Below are 14476 nucleotides of genomic sequence, written 5' to 3' on the forward strand. Positions count from 1 at the left end.
GTAACACCCTGTAAGGGGCGCCAGTCCATCGCAGGGCACACACACATACACACACACAAAAATACACACATCCATTCACATATAAGGCAATTCAGTTTCTCCAATTAACCTGACTGCATGTTTTTGGACTGTGGGAGGAGGAACTGGAGCTCCCAGAGGAAACCCACGCAGACACGGGGAGAACATGCAAACTCCTTAGAAACTACATAGAAAGAACCCGGACCACCCCACCTGGGGATCGAACCCAGGACCTTCTTGCTGTGAGGCGCCAGTGCTACCCACCGAGCCACCGTGCTGCCCCTGTTACATAAATAACAGAAAATAAATGCTGTGCTTCCACCTTGGGGATCACTGTTTCCAGTTTCAACATGACTCCATTACTGTACTCAAATTAAAATCCAAAAAGATTTGGTTTGGTGTGGAGGAACTACAGTGACCTGCTTAAAGGCATAACTTCAAACCTGTGAACACCTATGGGATTCATTAGAGGCCTACTAGTCCAACATCAGTGCGTAACCTCACAAATGCTCTGACTGAATGAGCACTAATTCCAATGGACACTTTTAAAAATCAAGTAGTGTGCAATTTGAAAATATTGATTCGCAATATTTTAGAATAGGATGCTTTTCAAGCTCATGGTCAGGCATCCATGTACTTGCTTTAAAAATATTTGTGTACACAATTAATTGTTTATTTACGTTTAATAAGTCAGCATATAAGCACAGCTGTACAGATGGCAATCAGATGATTGTATGTATATAACACTGTTTTTCTTAAGTTGATCAAAGATATTATTCATAAACTGGATCTGAAAGAGAGAATCCCTTACTATTGTACAGGCCTGTCATTCAGAACAGATGAAGTCCTATTTAAAAATGTAAAATGTCTTGAATGCCTGAAGTTCTTATCTTATGGAAACTACTGTATGTGTACAACAAGCAGTAATTGCCAAATAGCTAACAGAGGCATTTTAATAAGTTTACTGTTCGGGTATTAAGTATCTGCTCCTGGCACAATGAAGCTGTAACCTTATCATCAAGGAAGTGAAACATTTCTTGCATATTTTTCACATGAGAAAAGCACTTTAGCTTATAGCTATAGTTTTGTCCAGCCAGTTTAAATGGCAAGAATAGAGGGTGGCCTATGGACTTCAGTATAGCATTCATAAACTCTCTCGTTCTGCCTTGTGTCCATTAACCATCATAACAGAGTGGCTTTGTCACAGACCAGAACAGATTACTATAGTACCAGCTGAACTGAGTCAGGCTGAACTATAAGACATTTATCAACATAATTACATTTTTATTTAAGTGGTCAACTGTTATGTTCTTTGAATTATGCTATACCTACTTCTAGAGGAAAAACCTTTAAAGGAACTTTACATCATTTGTAATTTGAAAGAAAGGAACAAAAACTTAAAAGTAGGAAAACAAAAACAAGTGAAAAAATGATCCATCAAACCACAATACACAATGTCACTGTGCATCAGTTAGTTTTAAGTATGTTTGAATCTAGAAAGGTTGGTGGCATTCCTGGACATTGTTAATACAGTACATTACTTTCTCTCAACCTTGCCTTGTAACGTAATGGAATGTATGAACACCTATGGGATTAATTAGAGGCCTACTAGTCCAACATCAGTGCCCGACCTCACAAATGCTCTTTTGATTGAATAAGCATATTAACACATTTGAAAATATAGTAGTGGGAAATCTAAAAGTATTGATTCCCAATGCTTTAAAATGGGAGGCCCTTTATGTACTTTTGGCCGTATGTGCTTTTGCAGTTTTCTATCAAAACTTTTGTCAATAAAAAACTGCCCCCCTTTTAAATAAATCATGGAATATTACAATACTATAAATGACATGACATATGACATATAACTTGCATCCAGTGTTTCCTGTTGAAACCGGACCTACTGCATCCCTGACCAGGATAAAGTGGTTGATGGAAATGAAAATGGCATCTGCAGTGGGATCAGAAAGTCCCCAAATGGTAACAACAAGTAGGCCTAATCAAATAATATTGTATGAGTTTTAAAAGTTTGTTTGTTTATTAGGATTTTAACATCATGTTTTACACTTTGGTCACATTCATTACAGGAACGGTAGTTACTCATTACACAAGGTTCATCAGTTCACAAGGTTATATCAAACACAGTCTTGGACAATTTAGTATCTCCAATACACCTCACTTGCATGTCTTTGGAAAGTGGGAGGACACCGGAACACCCGTAGGAAACCCACACGGACACAGGGAAAACATGCAAACTCCACACAGAAAGGACCCGGACCGCCCCACCTGGGGATCGAACTCAGAACCATCTTGCTGTGAGGCGACAGTGCTACCCACTGAGCCACCGTGCTGCCCCCTTGTCCTAAGAGAAACAGCATAATGGATTGGTGCTCTGTCTAGGGTACTCCTGCCTATCATGTTGAAACCGGACCTGCTGCGTCCCTGACCAAGATAAAGTTGTTGATGGAAATGTAAATGGCATCGGCAATGGGGTCAAAAAGTCCCCAAATGGTAACAATTACTAGGCCTAATCAAAAAATCTTGTATGAGTTTCAAAAGTTAAAAAGTGAGCTAAATTCAATAAGCATATAGGTACAGTTTTTCATCTGTTTTGCTCATAAATAAAAAAAATAGCATTAAATTAACAATATATTCTAGGCGTTAATTGTAATCATAATTAGATTCGTCTCTTTAAAAAAATTTTTTGTATTGCCTTTAGAAAAAATACAAATGAAGAAGAAACATTGTATATACAATATTGATCAGGATATAATATGAGCACAATGAGTTACATACATCACATTGATATTAAACAAATTTATCAAAAAAGAAAAAATTGGGGGTATCGCACATATACACATACAGTGGTGTTCAAAAAAATAGCAGTGATTTTTAAAAAGTGAATAAAGCGCAAAATCATTATAATAACTTTTATTTCCATAATTGCAAATGCACTGAAAATACTACACTTTCAATTCTAAATCAAAACATTAACAACATTTTGCCAGTTTGTGTTAATCCTTTACAGAAAGTTAAGAAAAATGAATATTAGGCTGTTCAAAAAAATAGCAGTGCCAGCATTCTTCTTAAAAAACTTTAAAAAATGTATCTACAAACTGAAAATGTTTGAGGTTTCACTTTAGTTTAAATTACTGAACTAATATTTAGTGGCATAACAATTGTTTCTGAGATCTGTGTTGAATGGAGTCGACCAACTTCTGGCACCTCTGAACAGGTATTCCAGTCCAGGATGATTAGACTACATTCCACAGTTCTTCTGCATTTTTGGGTCTTGCCTAAAAAAAAAAACACATTTCAGATGTCAGCCCACCAGTTCTCTCTGGGATTGAAGTCAGGGGATTGGGCTGGCCACCTCTATTACCTCAATCTTGTTTGTCTGTAACCAAGATGTTTTGGGACATTGTCATGTTGAAACACCCATTTTAAGGACATTTCTTCTTCGGCATAGGGCAACATGACCTCCTCAAGTATTCTGATATATTTAAACTGATCCATGATCCCTCGTATGTGATAAATAGGCGTAACACCATGGTATGAGAAACATCCCCATATCATCATTTTGTACCACCGTGCTTTACTGTCTTCACAGTGAACTTTGGCTCGAATTCAGTGCTCGGGGGTCGTCTGACATACTGTCTACGGCCACTAGACCCAAAAAGAACAATTTGCTTTCACCAGTCCACAAAATGTTGAGCCATTTCTCTTTGGACCAGTCAATGTGTTCCTTGGCAAATGTTAACCCATTCAGGACACGTCTTTTTCTTAACAACGGGACTTTGCAAGGAGTTCTTACTGATAAATTGGCTTCATTTAATCATCTTCTGTACTCACTGGTAACTTCAGATGTTCCTTGATCTTTCTGGAGGTGATCACTGGCTGAGTATTTGCCATTCTGGCTATTCTTCGATCCATTCGAACAGTAGTTCCACGCTTCCTTCTGCATCTTTCAGGTTTTGGTTGTCACTTCAAGGCATTTGAGATCATTTTAGCTGAGCAGCCAATAATTAGCTGCACTTCTCTGTATGTTTTTCCCTCTACAATCAACTTTTTAATCAAAGTACGCTGTTCATCAGAACAATGTCTGGAACAACCCATTTTACCCAGTATTTCAGAAGGAAATGTGCTATGACCAACCTGTGCAACATTTGCCCCCCTCCTACATTAAATAAGGGCAAAAACTGACACCCGTTCTTCTTCAGAATGAGTGACTTCACCAATTGAACTCCTCACTGCTATTATTTTGAACAACCCCCTTTCAATCAATGCTTCGATTACTCAGAATGAGCAGCATGCATGTCCTAATAGTTGGGTTTGTTTTGTTTTCATTACTCTACTACACTTTTAAGTAAATTATTTGCTATGTAGAAATATCACTTCTACTAAAACAGTGATTTATCAGGTTAATGATGTGGGACTGCTATTTTTTTGAACACCACTGTACATACATACATACATACACACATACACGGAAAGCCATTCAATCTTCATCACCACCCTCCCCATAATAACGTTCAAAATAATTTATAAACCTAATACTTTTTTTATTTTGGGTAAGTTTTATAGATTGCAGAAGTGAATTAAATTCTAGTAAAAACAAAGAAAACATAGGTCTGGAGCCTAAAAATTTAACTTTATGAATAAAAAATTTCGCATATAGAATACAAAAATTAACAATATATTCTATTTGTCTATTGGAATCGTTACTATAATAACATATTATATCTTTAAGCTTCCAACAATGCATAGTTTTAGTTGGTTTAAACAAATAATCATTTAAATCAGACCAAAATTTGTTTGTTATTTTACATTGAAAGAATAAATGAATAACGGTCTCTTCAGCATCATCACAAAAAGTACAAGAGCTCCCAATATTAGCAAATTTGGAAACAACTGAATTAACTGGACCCAGTATATTTTATGTAAAATTTTGAAGTGAACATCCTTATCTTTATTAGGCATGCAAAACTTTTGAGGCAACAACCAGGCTCTTCTCCAATTTATATCCTCAATATGAGTCATCCAAAAGATTTTTCCACGAGCACCAGTTTTGTTTTTAATCTGAAGTATACGACATTAGATTCGTCTCTACATGACCAGCGTGTGTTGTAGTGACGTCACGTCGTTAGTCACCATGGAAACCTCAGTATTTGTTTGGTTGCTGAGTTGATCTGAACTTTTTAAGCAGTCGCGTTTGCTATGCCGCCCAAAAAGAGTGCAAAGAAAACTGCAGAGAAACCGAGCAAGAAGGAAAACGCGGAACATGGAGAGAAATCAGAGGACGGTTTATCTGAAGGTGGTAAAGAATTCTACCGGGCTCAAATACGGGACCTGGAAGAGCGACTAGAGAAGTGAGAATGAATCAGGAGAGTTGTAGCTGTAGCTGTAGCTGAAGCATTAACCTGGAGAGGGTGGCAGATTATATTTGTTTTAAGTGTTGACGTAAATGATTTAAATAAAAGATCTGCCTTATCAATGTTGTCTTTTTTAGATTAGATCAGCTTTAATAACAAACAAGTATGGGCTGTTATTAATCTTATGAATTATTATTATTTATTAGGGTTTTAAGATTATGTTTTACACTCTTTGGTTACATTCATGACAGGACAGGTAGTAAATGTTAATGTCAAACACAGTCATGGATAATTTAGTAGCTCCAATTCACCTCACTTGCATGTCATTGGACTGCGGGAGGAAACCGGAGCTCCTGGAGGAAACCCACACAGACACAGGGAGAACATGCAAACTCCACACAGAAAGGACTCCGACCGCAGGACCTTCTTGCTGTGAGGCAGTGCTACCCACCGAGCCACCATGCCGACCCTCATTTTATGAATTGTGGTTTTGCACATGTGCTGGTGCCACACAACAACATGGCTCATGAGGATGCCGGGCTCACCACAACCATGAGCAGTTTAAAGTGGCTAGTAAAAAAGAATGCAGTAATAACACAATTGCTTAATTCCCTGCAGTTATTGGTATTGCAAAATAGTCAGTCTTCCACTCAAATTAACTTTAAAAATTCATTCATTCATTCATTTTCTTATACGCTTATCCAATTAGGGTTGCGGGGGATTTGCTGGAGCCTATCCCAGCTTTTCAATGGGCGCAAGGCACACAGTAACACCCTGGACGGGACGTCAGTCCATCACAGGGCAGACACACACACACACACATACACACACTCATTCACTTATAGGGCAATTCAGTTTCTCCAATTAACCTGACTGCATGTTCTTGGACTGTGGGAGGAAACCGACGCAGACACAGCGAGAACATGCAAACTTCACACAGAAGGGACCTGGACCACCCCACCTGGGGATCGAACCCAGAAACTTCTTGCTGTGAGGCGACAGTACTACCCACCGAGCCACCGTGCCGCCCGACTTTAAAAATGCTGAATAATATTTTATTCCAAATAATTTAATAAGATAAAATGGTTGTTCTTTTCTTTTTTTTATAATATGTAGCCTAATACATTAAGTGTAAATGAAAAACATTTTATTTTATGTAAAATATTTTGGTCACTGTTACTCTTTGTACCAGACATTTGTGTTAATGAAGTTACTTTTAATTTTAGGAGTTAACAAATTTAATGACATTATGTCTAGATATTGATCCATCTACAAATGTTTCTATTATAAAATGAAGAATATTTTTAGAATATAATGAAGAAGCACTGCTGTAGAAGGTTATAATAGTTTTAAGTCCCTGTAGTAGTATAGGAATGTAGGCTTACCTTACAAGCTCAAGTAGTCAGAAGACTCAGAAACTGGCCAAAATTATTACCATCATTATAGACATCAACCTTATGAACTGTTATATTCACTTGACAGTTGTTGTGTTATTAATGTGTCCATTTTCAATCAGTGGTCACAAGAAATGCAAGTGAAACCAAGATCTGAGATTACAGTCTATTGCACTGCCTAATCATTAACCTGCTACCACACCTGCATGCAACATCTGACTAATTCCAGTAACGCAGGAAACATTTCCTATCATAAACTGTTGGCCTGCTCAAACACCTTTCCCTCTGATTAATCCAGGTATCAGCATAAATGTGATGAGCTAGAGATTCGGGAGAAGGATTTTTCTGCAACCTTCAAAAATGTGGAGAGAGAAAAAAATGACATAGTGCGCTACCTGAAGCGCTCTTTGGCCCAAAAAGAGGATGAACTCACAGATCTTTCAGAGAAGCTCCAGGAACTACAAAATGCCAAAGATGAGGAAAAGAAGGAGTATGAATTGCAGCTGAGTATGCTTCGTCATGAGTTTCAGAAGACCAAGGACAAGCTAACGTCTGAAAACATGGCCCTTGGTAAGAACCACCTGATTTAGATGAAGCTGATATAGCAGAATATAGTTATAATGTAATTTTATAATACGCAGGATGGGAGGCACAGTGACACCGCTAGTAACAAAAATATATGTGATCTGTGTTAGTAAGGTATTGGACCACCATAAGCCAGGAGAATAGCAGTAATGCATCTTGGCACTTTTCCAAATGGTATTCTTTTAGTTGTTTTTTTATGCTGGTGGGTGTGAGTGCTGTTTATCACTGCAAATTCTCCCATAGATGTTTAGCTGAGTTGAAATCTGATGATTGGGAAAATCAGAGACACGATTTGCACCAGTCTGTACAGTTCTCACATATAAATGTCTTTATTACTCATTTTAACAAACTAACCACTTCATCCTAGTCAGGGTCACACTGGGTATTTTACATGTAAGATTGACATTTGCATGCAATGGCTCTGTACCCAAATTGTCATGGGACATTTTAAAGGCCCAGAATATCAGATTTAGGTCTTATCTGTTCTTGTCAGCTGGAAAACTTGCATCTCTAGAGGATTTCCGAATGCAGAAGGATGAGCTCATGGCACTGCTGGCATCTCTGAAAGAACAACTGGAGCAACAGGAGCAGGAGCACCAGATAGTTATCTACAACTTGGAGAAAAAAGCTGTACTGGACAATGACAGGTTAGTTAGTCTATATTTCTTACAAAAACACAAAATGTGACTAGTTTAATATTTGCAACACACCTGCACAATATTTATCATCAGTAGACTCACAAGCAAGTTCTCTCAGAGGATCACAGCAGAGTTTTGAGTCTCAAAAATGTATTTTGTTATTACAGACTAAAGAAAGAGATGCAGCAGCATGTAACTGCTGTGGCTGCTGAATTTCGCAAACTCTCGGATAAAAAGATGCCTGAGACAATGATGAGGGCCATCCAGGAGAATGTGGCAGTGACTGCACAGCTCAGGCAGTTCTCAGATAAGACCAAAGTGTTGCTAGAGGAGAACAGTTCTTTAAAGACCAGAGAACAGCAACTCAAAAGGGAAATGGAGATCATGGAGCCTATGCTAAATGAGATGACACGAAAGAATCTTGGAAATCAAAAGGTTTGCTAAAAAATGCTCTATTTTCTAGCCAAGAAAAGGAAATACTGTATAGTTTTCAACTTAATGTCTGTCTGTTCAGTCTGTAGCACATGTGCAAAATACCCGAAACGTTTGCCTATACTGCAAAATTAATGGAAAATGTAAAGACAATTTCCCCAAATAAGTTCAAATACATTTAGCTAAAATGTCATTAAGGACATGCACTTTAAATGGCTTTACCATATCTGGTAACAAATGCCTAAGAAGCATTATAATTGTCCTTGTCTGCTTAGTTGAATACAGTACATACATGAAAAAAAACAGGTGTATTTTATCCTTACCACTTTTGGAAAGTACAGTCCAGTAAAAATGCAACTAGCTTGCAACAGAAACTGATTAAAACACACTTAGTGTTTCTATAGCACAATTCAGACGATGATTGTGTGGCCTACTGTTTAGTAGCTGAGCCATTGTTGCTTGTAACGTTTTCCACCTAAAATATAGGCATTTACACATGACTACGTTTTTAAGGATGGTGTCTATTATTCTGCTCTAGAATACCGCACTTATACTTCCCTTCTATATGTTTGCATAAATAGGTTTTCTGTTCTTTGTTAATGAAAATGTATTAAAAGTATTGTCAGTATATTAACACATCTGTCATATCTTAAAGGTGCTATAAAACAGGATAAAAATTTGACAGTATGCATTCAACTGTTTTTTGCATTATGACACATAGTGACAATGCCAAAAATTATGTTGGAACCAGTGGAACGTCTCTTTCTATAGAGTTAAATTGGCTTCATGCCTTCCACACACACTAACATAATAATTAATATGCATTTATAAAATACATTATTTGTATTGATGGGTTTGGGATTAAAATGTGGCTGATTGGAGAAACCCCCATTTCTTCATAGCTAAACTTTAACCATTATAGTTAAAGCAGTTAAATAACATTTAAATTACTATGCCCTTAAAAATCTACAGTTAATGATCAGTTTTTAAAATTGATTTATGTTCTTGTTCACTTTTCCACTGTTAAACTCATTTTTCCCTGTTGTAAATAGATGTGTAGATGTGTTCCTTTTCTTTCCTGGAAGGTGGTGCAACAACTGACAGAGAAGTGCAAGCAAATGCACACCGAGCTTCAGAACTATGTCAAATTTAAAGAAGAATCCCAACAGCTGTTGAATAATCACACTACATTACAGAAGGAACACGATGACCTTAGGTTGAATCATCTTATCCCTCATTTAAAAAAATTGTGTTGTTTAAATCAGTTGTAATAATTGCATTTAATGATTACACTGACATTCTGTACTTAGATTAAAACATGAATCAGTCAAGGAAGATCTTAATCAAAAACAAGCTCAGGCTGAAAGACTAAAAGAGGAGCTTCTACAGGAGAAGATAGAACGAGAACGGCTTGAGATGGTGGTCCACGAAGCTGCAGTGGCTTTAAGAGAAGCCTTGATGGTAACACAGCAAATGATCGGTCGGCAATGAAACAAAACAAAGTTGAAACTGTTTTTAAGCTCAGTTTTGTTATTACAGGGTGAACCTGAGGAAGAAGACACAGAAGTACAGACTCTTGTCCAGCGGAATCAGATGATGCAGAAGCTTTTGACCTTGCTTGACAGTGCTGCTGCCATTGACAAAGGACTTGTGTCCACTGACTTCATGTCCACAAGAGAACAAACTCATGATTTTATGCAAACACCAGGCTTGGATAGGTAATTGTTACAAATATAGCACATTCAGTGCATTAGATACAGTGGGGCCAAAAAGTATTTAGTCAGCCACTGATTGTGCAGGTTCTCCTACTTAGAAAGATGAGAGAGGTCTGTAATTTTCAAAATAGGTACACTTCAACTATGAGAGACAAAATGAGAAAAAAAAATCCAGGACATCACATTTTTTGCAGATTTTTAAAGAATTTATTTGTAAATTATGGTGGAAAATAAGTATTTGGTCAATAACAAAAGTTCAACTCAATACTTTGTAACATAACCTTTGTTGGCAATGACAGAGGTCAAACGTTTCCTGTAAGTCTTCACCAGGTTTGCACACACTGTAACTGGTATTTTGGCCCATTCCTCCATGCAGATCTCCTCTAGAGCAGTGATGTTTTGGGGCTGTCGCTGGGCAACACGGACTCCACAAATTTTCTATGGGGTTGAGGTCTGGAGACCTTGAAATGCTTTTTACGGAGCCACTCCTTCGTTGCCCGAGCGGTGTGTTTGGGATCATTGTCATGCTGGAAGACCCAGCCACGTTCCATCTTCAATGCTCTCACTGATGGAAGGAGGTTTTGGCTTAAAATCTCACGATACATGGCCCCGTTCATTCTTCCCTTAACACGGATCAGTCGCCCTGTCCCCTTTGCAGAAAAACAGCCCCAAAGCATGATGTTTCCACCCCCATGCTTCACAGTAGGTATGGTGTTCTTGGGTTTTTCTTCTTCCTCCAAACACGACAAGTTGAGTTTTTACCAAAAAGTTCCATTTTGGTTTCATCTGACCACATGATATTCTCCCAATCCTCTTCTGGATCATCCATATGCTCTCTGGCAAACTTCAGACGGGCCTGGACATGTACTGGCTTAAGCAGGGGGACACGCCTGGCACTGCAGGATTTGAGTCCCTCTCGGCGTAGTGTGTTTACTGATGGTAGCCTTTGTTACTTTGGTCCCAGCTCTCTGCAGGTCATTCATCAGGTCCCTCTGTGTAGTTCTGGGATTTTTACTCACCGTTCTCATGATCATTTTGACCCCACGGGATGAGATCTTGACCCCAAGGGAGATTATCAATGGTCTTGTATGTCTTCCATTTTCTTACAATTGCTCCCACAGTTGATTTATTCACACCAACCAGCTTGCCTATTGTAGATTTACTCTTCCCAGTCTGGTGCAGGTCTACAATTTTCTTCCTGGTGTCCTTCGACAGCTCTTTGGTCTTGGCCATGGTTGAGTTTGGAGTCTGACTGTTTGAGGCTGTGGACAGGTGTCTTTTATACAGATAATCAGGTCAAACAGGTGCCATTAATACAGGTAACGAGTGGAGGACAGAAGAGCTTCTTAAAGAATAAGTTACAGGTCTGTAAGAGCCAGAAATCTTGCTTGTTTGTTATTGACCAAATATTTATTTTCCACCATAATTTATGAATAAATTCTTTAAAAATCCTACAATGTGATTTCCTGGATTTTTTTTTCTCATTTTGTCTCTCATAGTTGAAGTGTACCTATGATAAAAGTTACAGACCTCTCTCATCTTTCTAAGTAGGAGAACCTGCACAATCAGTGGCTGACTAAATACTTTTTGACCCCACTGTAACTAACTATTATTATAAATTATAAATAGCTATAAAAATAATGTAATAATAATTTTTCATTACACTAACTCACTATTGATGGGATCCAGACTTTAAATCCCCAGTGGTGCTATTGGCCAGTCAGGCATCTACATACAGACATAATTGGCTGTGTCTGAGATAGTGGGGGAATGGCCAAGGCCTCAAAATAGATTGGTGTCCTGTCTGGGCTGTGTTACAGATGAGCTTTTATTTGTGTTAAGATGTTATGTATTAATGGTACAATGATAATGCTTACCATCAGAGTTTCTTATATCTCGCTTTTTTTCATACTTCTGTAGGCCAGGCCTGTTTATGAAGGCCACATCTCACTTCAAGACTGGAGACCTGGGGCTGGTCCCAAGGAAAACACCTGCACACAGCTCTGTTCCATCCAACATAAGACCATGCAGTCTGCAAAGGTGGCTGCTATGCATTGAACATTTTATAATAATTATTGATTATTTATAATAGAATAATAGAAACAATAGTATTTGCTAATGTATTTCCACAGGAAACAGCAAAACCAAGAAAGGACAAAGCCCTCCAATTCCCCAGCTAACACTGAAACACACCCACTGCAACCTGAATCTGTCATTGGAAGCCAAAGGTTTCAAACCAATGGAAGCCTTTCTGAGTTTATAGCTACTTAATACTAACAGCTCTGTGTAGGCTAGTTGAACTTGCCAGAAAAAATATAGACGCACATTATTAAATAAACTCAGTTTTATTCATTATATATTTAAAATACATTCTATTGCTATTGCTGTCTACTAAGAACTGATTACAGGTTTATTTTTATTTTTTAGTTGTTTCATCAAAGTTGCTAGTTCCATTGCATTTTTAGTGCATGGAACAGTGGTCTTTTGCTAGGGTAAGGAAGATAGCTTTAAGCTTTAAAGTACTGATTTGTTACATAAACAGCAACAGTAAAAAGATGTTAAGTGAATTTATTAAAATATTGTATAATTAAACAATGCTGAATTTATTAAATAGTGTGGACAGCGACATACAGTTGTGACCGAATACAATTTGAGCAACTGAGGGTTAAGGGCCTCGCTCAGGGGCCCAACAGTGGCAACTTGAACCAGCGACCTTTTGATCACTAGACTAGTACCTTAACCACTGAGCTTCCATTGCCCTAATACACTGACGAGGCATAACATTATAACCACTGACAGCTCTTGTGAAAACTGCAGCTCTTGTGGGGTGTTCCTGGTCTGCAGTAGTCAGTATCTATCAAAAGTGGTCCAAGAAAGGAACAGTGGTAAACCGACGACAGGGTCATGGGCGGCCAAGGCTCATTGATGCACTTGGGGAGCGAAGGCTGGCCCGTGTGGTCCGATCCAACAGTCGAGCTAGTGTAGCTCAAAAAGTGAATGCTGGTTCTGATAGAAAGGTGTCAGAATACACAGTGCATCACAGTTTGTTGTGTATGGGGCAGCAAAAGGGGGACCAACACAATATTAGAAAGGTGGTCATAATGTTATGCCTCATCGGAGTGTATTCACGTGGAATTACTGTTTCTTGAGGACCACACCACAGTAAGCTTTTGCACCTTTAAATCTAAATTTACTACTTTTTTGGAGTCTTTTAAATGGTTTGTGTATTCACTAGATGGCAGTGTGGCACAGTACATATTGTTTATATACTTGACCTTGGCCCTGTCAGCACCGGGCATTTCTGTTTAGTTAATTCTGAAGCTATAATTGATAAAGGGTAAAATACTATGTAACCAAAAAAGAATAGCTTGCCACCATTTGTCCATCTTGTATGCCAAGTTTTTTTGTTTTTGTATTTTTTGAACTCCAAAACCACAGGAACATTATGAAACACTTTGCCTCATAAATATTACAGGGATTACATTTTAATCTGTGGATATACTGTGGTGCACTTCTCGTTAAGTAAATCCCCACTATTATCTGTTTGCTAAGCAATAATTACGGTAATGTTTACCCCGCCAGAGATCTAAAAATAAAGATTTATTTAGGAAATGCAAGACTATAATCACAATACACAATATTCAGATATGTAATATAATATACTGATGTAATTCCGTAAAAAAGTACATAAATATATTATGCTCAACAGCTTTGCATAATGGTAGAACCCGTCAATGTTCCAATATGTTTTACAATGACAGGGTGCCCCCAATGTTCGATTCATGGCTACAACCTTTTTGACCTTTCTTGTGCAGTATTCTGATTTTATTATCCGTTCAACATGCAGTTATGCCCTCCATCACTCGTCTCGATCTAAAATCAATTATCTCTTGATGTCCAGCTCCTTGAGAAAGGAATAAAAAATGCATGAGCAAGGCTATATTCAGCAGTCCATTTGAATTTCTTATTTCATCAGCCTTTTGTGGAATATACTAGAAACACAAAATGTTACTGTAGCTGCACATTTCTGATATACTTGTTCTTTCTGGTCAGAATTGCGGTGGGTTTAGTGCCACCCCAAACCACTGGCTGCAAGGCAAGAACAATACACCCTGGACTAGTTGCCAGGGTAAAAGAGAATACTCTATATGAATTATGTTTTACCTGATCGGTCATTAATAAAGGGTTAACCATTAACTTGAGCATTTAAAGAATCCTGAAAATTAGACTAAAATTAGCTATTTCTACATCTACAGAAACTGTTTAGTCTGTTCAGGACTGCCAAAAGTTTGGAGCTCATTCTAAAAACTCTTGATACGGTCTAT

General features: G+C 38.0%; 1 protein-coding gene across 2 annotated transcripts; it reads left to right on the plus strand.

Annotated features, from left to right (window-relative positions):
* Nucleotides 1-5191: 5191 nt before the first annotated feature.
* Nucleotides 5192-12517, plus strand: cfap157 (cilia and flagella associated protein 157). Of its 2 annotated transcripts, none has more exons than XM_063017829.1 (9): nucleotides 5192-5384; nucleotides 7080-7351; nucleotides 7860-8013; nucleotides 8172-8439; nucleotides 9489-9652; nucleotides 9747-9897; nucleotides 9976-10154; nucleotides 12072-12191; nucleotides 12284-12517. In XM_063017829.1, exons 1-9 carry the CDS (start codon nucleotides 5233-5235, stop codon nucleotides 12420-12422), a joined length of 1599 nt encoding a protein of 532 aa, XP_062873899.1. In that variant the 5' UTR covers nucleotides 5192-5232; the 3' UTR covers nucleotides 12423-12517. The 2 variants fall into 2 exon arrangements, with proteins under 2 accessions (XP_062873899.1, XP_062873900.1); XM_063017830.1 differs by having other exon boundaries at nucleotides 5193-5384; nucleotides 9522-9652.
* The last annotated feature ends 1959 nt before the right edge of the window (nucleotides 12518-14476 follow it).

The sequence above is a fragment of the Trichomycterus rosablanca genome, chromosome 21 (assembly GCF_030014385.1).
Source record: "Trichomycterus rosablanca isolate fTriRos1 chromosome 21, fTriRos1.hap1, whole genome shotgun sequence".
Lineage (NCBI taxonomy): Eukaryota > Metazoa > Chordata > Actinopteri > Siluriformes > Trichomycteridae > Trichomycterus > Trichomycterus rosablanca.

Bases quoted from the DNA above. Each gene is read 5' to 3' on its own strand.
- cfap157 (XM_063017829.1), top strand. From the start codon at position 5,233: ATGCCGCCCAAAAAGAGTGCAAAGAAAACTGCAGAGAAACCGAGCAAG. The intron at 8,440-9,488 runs GTTTGCTAAAAA...TGTTGTAAATAG, and splicing joins AGAATCTTGGAAATCAAAAG to ATGTGTAGATGTGTTCCTTT. The intron at 12,192-12,283 runs GTGGCTGCTATG...GTATTTCCACAG, and splicing joins AGACCATGCAGTCTGCAAAG to GAAACAGCAAAACCAAGAAA.